This window comes from Plectrocnemia conspersa, unplaced genomic scaffold (genome assembly GCF_051122295.1).
Source record: "Plectrocnemia conspersa isolate PC_06_02 unplaced genomic scaffold, ASM5112229v1 ptg000014l, whole genome shotgun sequence".
Lineage (NCBI taxonomy): Eukaryota > Metazoa > Arthropoda > Insecta > Trichoptera > Polycentropodidae > Plectrocnemia > Plectrocnemia conspersa.
In genome coordinates this window covers 21,034,763-21,044,930 of record NW_028277178.1, presented here as the reverse complement: position 1 = coordinate 21,044,930, position 10,168 = coordinate 21,034,763, and the positions used below count along the sequence as shown (strand labels likewise).

Here is a 10,168-nt window from a genome sequence, read left to right as displayed (position 1 = left end):
TTTTATATTTTACTATTAGCGGTTTATACATACATTAATTAGTATGTATTAAAACGAATTGAAAAGTCTTTATCCAAGTTGCGCTTCGGATGGTCTTATTGCAAAATTTTTATTGCTGGCTATTAACTTGTGAATAATTGACCTATAAATTAAACAGTAAATCGCAGTCAACATATGTACATACGCAGGATACTAGTAATGCCTTCGCTTTCGCCCCATACCAAAAGGATACAGAGGATCAATTTCCCATTTAAATTTTGCAGACCTTTTGCTAGGGCAAGCAATTTTCGCGAGTATTAATATTAATGAAATCATAAACTATAACACCATACATGCGAAAACATACTACACAATTTAAAATACGATATATATTCATAAATCTAAAGTTTTAGTGTTTTTAATAAATATCTACATATTTATGTCTTTTGTCAATACGTCGCATTTTGGACGTTGTGACTTGAAACCTAAAGCTCTGTGTTATTAATAAATAAGAAAAAAATATTTTGAATATTTTATTCGTAGATAAGCGCATTCCCTATAATCATTGATAATTATGTGGGAGGCAATTTATTTGAATACAAAAACTAGACGACACTGGCATCACCGACGTGACGACGGCAAGAGCAGCAGATTCTTGGCATCATTGATGTTTTGTATATTATTATTTTATTTTTTAATGCTAATTTTGAAATACAACCTATTCACCAATACATCTTACGAAGCTAGAGTTCCAGTTGCTTCCTCTTGTTCCAGGTGTGAGTTCTCCAATTCAAGCCTCTATCAATGTGAATCCCTATGTATTTTTCACTTGTTGATGTTAGGTTCGCTTTGCCATTTTCCACGAGTGATATATAAGTCGCTTCGAAAGTCGCTCGTCGTATGAAAGCGTTCATTCAAACTCGTGATTTTATAGGTTGCGGCAACTAGCTAGTCGCCTGTGTGTCGCCGCTGCGCAGCGACTCGCTAGATGCTCGGGTGACTCGGCGATTACGTGCGTTTAAAACACCCATTTAAAACATATAAAGTAGGTCGCCGGCAACTAGTCGACAGTGCGTAATAGGTCTAAAGAAGACCGAATGAGAAATATCCCTGTTTAACGTGAAGATAACATAGAGAGATTTGTTCGTTGGCTTTGATTCTCTATTACAAGAACCATACTTCTATCTTAATTAAATGGTCTTTTAAGCTCTTTGCTACTACTTTCGACTGCACGTCTGATGCCATGTTAATTGTATCGTCTACAAAAGTTGCTATTCATATGTCATTCGCAGTTGATAGGCTTATTCTTTTATTGTGCAGAATTGGTGCGTTTGTTTTTTTAATTAAATAGATCAAGATTCGATTCAGGAAAATGGTCAGAAAATAAATCTATTAAATCAGTTTTTTTTCAACGATCCGAAAACCAGTATGTAGGCTCTCCTTTTATTATTGGTTTCATGTTGTTTTCTTGGAGCGACATCTATAATTGTCGGCCTTTATGAGAAGGGGCTTGTGATCGCGGACCCCACCAAGGTTATTTGCCATTGAAATCACTTCTGACCAATGTTCTGTTTCTCAGTATTTTGAAAAATTCTGTATACTCAGTGGCGTAGCTATGGCGGGGCGGAGGGAGCGGGCCGCCCCGGGCGGCTCTTGCTTGGGGGTGGCATATTCGCGATGGGATCGTCTAGTGTGATTCTTAACCCTGAATGCACTAAAACATAAATAAATCCACGAATAACAAGATCTTAATAATTACCAATTTATTATTTTAAGAAAAGCTGATTTTATGACCCTGCAAAAAATGTATGGGGGGGCAATTTTAAGGATCGCCCTGGGCGGCACATACCCTAGCTATGCCACTGTGTATACTGCTTTTTCTTGATTTGATGTTTGAAAGAACTATATATGACTATAAAAGATATTAGACCTATGCTGTATTCGACATTGACACTGGTGGCTTAAAGATAATATTTATTGTACTTTGGTTTATCATCGTATTTTTAAAAAGTTTTTCAATTCCTCCGTGAGCAAAACTGTCTGAATGTTCAGTATAATAAATATTTGACTTTTTGAGGTAAAGTGAGTCTCTAATATTATCATTATGTCAATGTTATGGTTTATTAAAAATATTTTTAGTTCTTGAGTTCTTAGCCATCCATTGGAATTACAAATTGCGATATTTGTAATTTTGGTCATAAGTTAATTTTGGTTATAAATATTTTATTAATAATAAATTGTTATTTCGTTGTATTTTAAATTCAAAACATTAAATTATATAATATACATTTAAATTTTATATATTTATAATTTATTATTTAGCAAAATTGGTTATGTTTTGGAAATTAAAATATTTTGTCTATGGCCGAGACATTTTGTCTTTGGACCGCTTAAGCTATAAAAAACATACTAACGTCAAAATATCGAGTTTGCCCTCACTCGATTACGGCATTAGTTTTGATTAAAATCTTACCATATTCAAAACGAATTCATTTTAATATTATCTTAATCGAATCAATGTATAGCTTTATACATTCTGTTTGAGAATTTGGGTTAAATAAGTGTATTAAAAACGTAAAAATGTTGAACGATGGCGAAGAAAGAATTTGTCGACTTTGTCTTGGCCGTCAAGCAACACATCCTATATTTGTCGAAGATTCTTTAATAATTGAAAAAATACAATCATGTTGCCCATTGCAGGTACGTTTTATTTGTTATTTACGCGTGTTTTGTATAGGAATAGTATTTATGTTATATGATTTCAGATGTATCAAAATGACGGACTACCGGATCACGTTTGCGAAGAATGCCTTAACACATTAGACTTGGTAATCACTTTTAGGAATCAATGCGAAGAAAACGACAAATTACTTCGCGAAGGCTTCGCCGACGTCAAACCAGTCAAATGCGAAGTCGAAATTCTCAAAGAAGAATACGACCATAACGACGATCAAGATCATAACGATGTAGACCTATCAAATTATTCCGAAGAAGAGCCTGACGAAGATGATCGATCGGATGATATGTTCGAAATGCCCAAAAAGAAATCGAGAAGAACGCGCAGCAGTAAAATTATAAAAATAACAAGCGAATCTTCAGAAATTAGATGCGTGCAGAAACGCGGGCGAAAAAAGAAAATAACTGATGACAATCAGGGTGGTTTATGTCCGTTCTGCGGAAAGACTTTTCTAAAAATCTCAACCCTGAATGTTCACCTGCGATTACACACGGTCGATAAGACGCACTCGTGTACCAAATGTGCAAAGTCGTTCCGAGAATTGAGATTGCTGAAAGACCACGAAAAGACACACTTGAACATTAAAGATTATCCATGCGAAGAATGTGGAAAGTTATTTGCAACCAAAAACTCAGCTAAAAAACACTTAGAAGCTGTTCATCGTAAATCAAAATATGTATTTTGCAAGTTATGCAACAAGAAGCTGGCTTCTTCTCGCAGTCTCAAAGTAATTTTATACAATTAATCATTAGGTTGTCTCAAATATCTATAAACATATATAATATATGCATATACAGGTAAATCAAAATAATCCATCAATAAAAATGTAACAATGTGGACTAATTAAAAAGTTTTTATATCAAATATACACTAAATAAAATAAAATTAATATACAATAGTCTTAGTTCAAAAAATATTATTTTATCACATTACCGACAGGAAGCCAAATAACACATATTGCTAAGCCAATATTTTGGCTTTGCGCTTAAATTTAATTCATTGCCTTTTTAATTACTTCTTTATTTAAATACTTAAAATTTAAGCTTTTTCAGCTCCGTCAGCAATATTTTGTTGATGTACTTTTATATTTAATATAAGTAAGTACCACTGATAATTTTATTTACTTTTTTTGATAATTAGGAGAACTCCGAAAATTAATGATGATACTTTAAATTCCATAGGAGTGAGATCTTAGTAAAACTCAAGGAATTATAAGTAGAACTTGATTGTCCATAGTCGTTAGCTCAAGATCTTTTAAAAAGGCTCAATAAATAATAGATAGGAAATTTGGATTTTTGTATGACCTTACACCGTCCCTGAGCAACGAATAACTCTTCATCGCTAATGTTTAAACCCGCAGATTAAAAAATATTAACAATAACTAATTTATTTTTTTAAGATAATATAAGTCGAGATAACGATGATAAAAATTTGCAAACTTGTGAGACAACCTTAAAAAACTTCATTACACCCATACCTCGCTTTACGGCCTAGATACGTTCCACGAAACTTGGCCGCTAAGCGAAAAGCCGTATAACGAATCAATTATTCTAATACAAATTCATACAAATTCAATGGGATCGGTTCCAAATTTGTTAAATATGTAACATGGTTTATCATTTAAAATGCATTTTATCTTTTTATTTCATTTAAATCAAAAATACATACATAACAAGTACATACATTTGTACATAAAATAATAACAGACTCCAAAAACCAACAATAATCCATAAACAAAAATGAAACAACTTCATGTTACATAAAATATGTGTATGAATACATACATAATTTTTTTTAAAATGGCTTTAATCTGAAGACGATGAAGAAATGGTAACCTGCAGATCACTGTCGTTCTCATTTTTCGCTGGTAAGGATGGGCCTGGCTTAAAAAAATTGTCCAACGTTGTTTGTCTTGCCTTTTTGTCTCTTTCGTTCTTCAGTGATTAATAACAGCTAATGGCTGAGTAAATTCCTCGAGAAACTTTAGCGCTACGTTCGACTTCAGGATCGTTTTCAAGGAAGATGTTTATTCCTTGTTTGAAATAGGAAAAAGCTTTTGACAATTTTTTTGATGTTAGCTCTTTGGATACAACAGGCTCTGTCTCTTCATCAAATACCGGTTCTGCTTGCAACTGAATGAGTTCCTTATATGAAAGGGGTACCCTATCAGCTTCAAGTAGATCAAGCACATCACGTTCATTCAAACCTTCAAAGTCGAGATCATATGCTAGATCCAAAATGTTTTGCCTACTTTCAGGAAGGCAATTAACTTCTGCATCAGTACTTTTTACACATTCTGGCCATATTTTTTTCCAAACATGGTTCATTGTTGTTACTTTTAATTCCTTCCATGATTCACTGATGCTGTCAACAGCATCCTTGATGTTATAGTTTTTCCAAAATGTTTTAATTGAAGATTTACCATCGGTTTCCCTTATAAGTTGTCGGAAAGTTCGGCGTAGGTAATATGCCTTAAAAGTGGCTATTGCACCCTGATCCATTGGTTGGATCAGAACTGTTGAATTTTTCGGAAGGTACTCAATCATGACATCTTCAGATAGTTCGGATAAATTAGTAGGATGCCCTGGTGCATTATCCAAAATTAGCAAAGCCTTGTCTCGCAAATATTTTTTCACTTCTGTGCAAAAGTGAATTTTGAACCAATCCTCTAAAGTAGCTTTAGTCATCCAAGCTTTCTTGTTGGATCTCCATATGACGGGTAATTGATTTTTATTTAGTCCTTTAAGAGGCCTTGGATTTTCGGACAAATATATTAAAAGTGGTTTTAGCTTAAAATCACCCGCGGCATTTGCACCAAGTAGCAAAGTTAATCGTTCTTTAGACACCTTATAACCAGGCGCAGATTTTTCGGTTTTTGAAATGTACGTGCAATCAGGCATTCGCTTCCAATAAAGCCCTGTTTCGTCTACGTTAAGCACTTGTTCAGGTTTATGACCACCTCTTTCAATAATTCCCTTTAAAATGTTGGGATATTCCTTAGATGCGGCCTCATCGGCGCTAGCTGCTTCACCTTTCATTTTAAAATTATGCAAATTAAATCTATTTTTAAATTTTTTAAAAAATCGACATCGAAAAAAAGTTTTTTTGCCGTTATAGCGAAACATTTTAGGCCGTAAATCGAAAACGTGCCTTAATTGAAGAGGGCCGTTATAGCGAAAGGCCGTATAAAGAGCGGCCATATAGCGAGGTATGGGTGTATTATTATAAAATTAAACATCTAATTGTGTAATGTTTTATTTTTAGGGTCATATGAAAACGCACACTGGTGAGAAAGAATTCGAATGCGACGTTTGTGAACAGAGTTTCGCCTTCAAATGCAGTCTTGTTGTCCATCTGAGATGTCACACGGGAGAAAAGCCATATAGGTGCAAATACTGCGGCTCTCGATTCGCTGCGCTTAAAACAATCAAAGAACACGAACGGTTGCACACCGGCGAAACGCCATACATATGTCCGGTGTGTTCGAAGGGATTCTCGCAAAAGTCAAATATGAAGAGTCATTTCCGTAACAATCACAAAGGCGTCGAACTAACGTAAAAAATTAAATATTGATTATTATGCCAATTTTCCCATTGTTTTGTATGGTTCGTCTACTAATCCGTATTTCAATTCTAACTAACTAAAGAGGCAACCATACTAGCAAGTTAAGCTTACAGGGTTTTTAAAAATAATAATTTAGACAGCCTTAAAAATTATATTATATTAATTCAAGCCTCAATAAATAATTATTGTATTATGTCATGAATGAAGCGAGTAGCGGAGCGATTGGCGTATTTATTTTTAATCGAAGAACTCATCCTATTTGCGAACATTACGTTCGACCTTTCTCATTGCGAGTTTATGAGCTTGATTAGTACTCTATGAGGCGATGGCAGAGTTTACTTCTATTGCCGCTATCATATGCTGTTTTGAAGTCCACATTACATGCACTCATGTACTTTTTCTAATATCTCGTAGTGAGTGAATATGCGTGAATCCTGCATTTATTTTCATAGTCCTCTTGGCTACTATCTGCGCAATGACTGTAGCGTATTTTTGTATGCCAATTTTTTATTGGTTCGTTATTTGCGCACATTCTTCATTGAACCAATCCAATTTTCTCCACGGGTGTATCTTTCCGACTGCTTTTTCCACTGCTTGATTTATTGCATTTTGCCATTGGATCCACTGTTCTTTTATTGCGGTATTTGGCTTTCCGTTTGAGTTTCTAGCATATGAGTTCAGTTCCCTAGTGTACGCCTTTTAAACATCTGGAAGTTTCAGGTGATTCATATTGAATTTATGGTTACAAGGGTGAAGCCTTTTATTTGTGGTTGATATTCGAGCTCGTACCATTGCGATTACTAGCACGTGATTAGAATCTATGTTAGCTTCTCTATAACTTATTATATCCAAAAGGTTAGAGCGGTGCTTTGAAGATATCTATCTGATTTTAAGTATTTCTATCTGGCACACCCCATTTCCCTTTGTGGATGTCCTAATGTAGAAATATACTTCCTTCAACTAATATATTAGTATATATGATCAACCTGATGCCATTATCACTATAGACTATTTGCCAATTCTCGGCTGAACAAATTGTTCTTAACCTATTTTACCATTCATATCACTCAGTATGCTTCACGGCTACGAAGTCTATGACCAGGTGCTTTACCCTTCAAGACACCAGGAATCCAATTCCGAACATATGATGCTGAGGGTGACAACTATAAGTTGCAGTCTTTTATTTCTAAAATACCATTTCCTATCCATCGGATTTCTTTTAATGCTGTGATGTCTACTTTATATATGTTGAGTATATCCGTTAACATTTACAATGCTCTAGGTTTGTAGTGTTCACACGTTCCAAGTACAAATTCAAATCCTTCACTCGTTTTACCATATTCGTTTCTCTAGGTCGTCGTAGAATCAGTCCGGCTGTATACCTTCTTTAAGATTTCGTAACATTTGTTATTTTATGGGATAGGACTGTTGTTTTCTCCATTAACCCCGACCGTATTGTCCAAGAGGGTCGGGTACTCAATCTTCAATACAGTTTCCAGGATCTACCACTAGGAGGTATAGATAGGACCTGATCAGGCACAGGCTATGTGATTCCATCTGGATCAAGCATTATGTGTTGTGCAAATCAGTCCATTTAGATCCCGATCTCCACATTCACGTAATATAATTTTCAAGCTGTCTAAATTAATATTAAAAGAAAACACTGCAGGCTTTGTATGGTTGCTTTGTTAGCACACCCATTAATATACCGCTATCAATTTTTGAGTTTATTTATTTTATCTCATAATAATCTAAGGAATTGATATTATGATACTTATAATATACACTTTTTTACACAGTTTAAATTTATTATTTAAAAGTAATTTAAGAGATGGAAACGTTTTAGTTTATAAAATCATATATGTACTAATGAAATAAAAGTACAACTTTATACAAAAATTTAATACTAATGTAGTCTTTCTGTGTGAAATGCGACATAAAATTTATATATCAGTCCTAGTATCTTTATTTATTCTACAATATTTCATTGTTAATTATCGCACTCTTCTGATTGGTTTAAGATTTTTGCCAAAATAATCAGTTCAACTTGTGTAGTAATTTTGGTTCGAAACAAATACAAAGAACACTGGGTTTACAAGTAAGACATTTACAGCTGCCTGACAGCGACTGACGGTCTGCACAGTCTGGAAAATTATTTTTAGATATTTTATTATTGCTTATTTAAATGAGTTTTTTTATCAATGTTTTATGTTCATACTTATTCTTCGTCTTTTAAATTCTTTATCTAATAAAATATTTTTTCCTCGAAAACTAACAAATTGAATAGTACTTATCGAAAAGAATGTTCAATGGTACCTGGCAAATTTGATTCATTATTTTGTCATATAGTTGCAGTATTTAAAAAAAAAACTTTTTTACCATAAATTTTATATTTTATAATTAAATTTTATTAAAAAAATAGTATGTACTATTACTATTGCAATATATACTCAAATGGTGATAATACTTTTGTTAATTAATATTACGTTTGAATATTTTTATGTTGCGACGTGAAAATATTATATATATAATACATATGTATATTGATTGTTAAAATTATTATTTTTAATATAAAATGTGTTTTATTATCTTTTATATTTCTTAAGCTTATATTTAATACCATTTACTTTTACATTGGGAACATTCCTTTTATTCCGCACCTAGTACACATTAAAAAAACTTTGCATCAATTTAATCAACAATACCAGTTACCAGCTAAATCAAAAGGGCGTACTTAATAATAAGCGTATATTAAAATTATCATTATATATTCTAGACCAGTAGTGAACAACATCAAAATAATAATGAGATGATTAGCATTGTTTTTGATCAACAATTTATTCAATATCCGCTGGTATCGAAGATATTTCAACTCATGTACAGTTTTATGCGTTTCATCACCAAGGCGATTTCGATGCTGGTGTTTAATAATTTTCATTTTGGAAAACAGTTGCTCGCAGAGGTAAGTACTTCCAAATAAACTTACCATTTGCATGGTTAGATACCAATGGTAAATAATGTTTGTAAAAATCAAGAAAATTGTCGTTTTGCAATTTATTTTTCAATTCGGTTCTACATATATTGTAGATCAATTACGATCATTTGAACTTTTTAAAGTGTTTTTTCAATATCTTTTTAGATGGTATTTCTTGCTAGTTCTTCGATTTAATTAAAACTGGAACCCTTTTCTCTCAAAAAAATAAAGTTGTACTGTGTCGCTAATATCACAACATTAATCCTAATTCGCCCTTTTAAATTTAATTCTATATCATTTGAGAGATCGTCAATTCTTGCAATTGTAAACCGAGATAAACTAATTTTTGAGATCGTTTTTTATTCTAGGAAAGCAACATGTGTTATGGCTTCTAAACAATATTTTATTAATTCTTCATCAGAACATAGTTTTATTCTTTTTGCTAAAATTTTACTAACAATATATCTTGCATTAACTGTTGTATCAAGCGATGATGAGGCCATTTTAAAAATATTTCTTTTTCGCTTCAGACTTTTTTGCAACTCATTTAATTTGTCTTTCCACAATTGTCTTTCTATTTCTTTTGAATAATATTTAGTTTTGTAATGGCTCTTGATATATTATTCTTGAAAAACAGATATTTTTCTGAGCATATCAAACAAACAGCATTGTCTCGCAATTCTTATAATATAATACACGTTATAAATACTGTAGTACTTAACAATTTATACATATGTGAACTTATCTATAAATTTCAGCATGCCGAAGACAATCACCTGTTTTTGTCTTCTCTCCATTGAATATCATTATGATTTATTTTTATTTGGTTTTCCTAGATTTTCTTAATCTCGCTGATGAATATCATGATTAATAATTAAATAAAATTGAACTAGATCGTGACATCTATTGATTTT

At 32.7% G+C, this 10,168-nt stretch overlaps 1 protein-coding gene across 1 annotated transcript; it reads left to right on the top strand.

Moving 5' to 3' along the window:
* The first annotated feature begins 2,356 nt into the window (after positions 1-2,356).
* LOC148226499 (uncharacterized) lies at positions 2,357-8,409 on the top strand. Its single transcript, XM_088204197.1, has 3 exons — positions 2,357-2,679; positions 2,745-3,443; positions 5,981-8,409. Exons 1-3 carry the CDS (start codon positions 2,560-2,562, stop codon positions 6,272-6,274), a joined length of 1,113 nt encoding a protein of 370 aa, XP_088060323.1. The 5' UTR covers positions 2,357-2,559; the 3' UTR covers positions 6,275-8,409.
* The last annotated feature ends 1,759 nt before the right edge of the window (positions 8,410-10,168 follow it).

Excerpts from the sequence above, each read along its gene's own strand:
- LOC148226499 (XM_088204197.1), top strand. The coding sequence starts at position 2,560 with ATGTTGAACGATGGCGAAGAAAGAATTTGTCGACTTTGTCTTGGCCGT. Across the intron at positions 2,680-2,744 it reads AATCATGTTGCCCATTGCAG|ATGTATCAAAATGACGGACT; the intron begins GTACGTTTTATT and ends ATATGATTTCAG. Across the intron at positions 3,444-5,980 it reads CTTCTTCTCGCAGTCTCAAA|GGTCATATGAAAACGCACAC; the intron begins GTAATTTTATAC and ends TTTTATTTTTAG.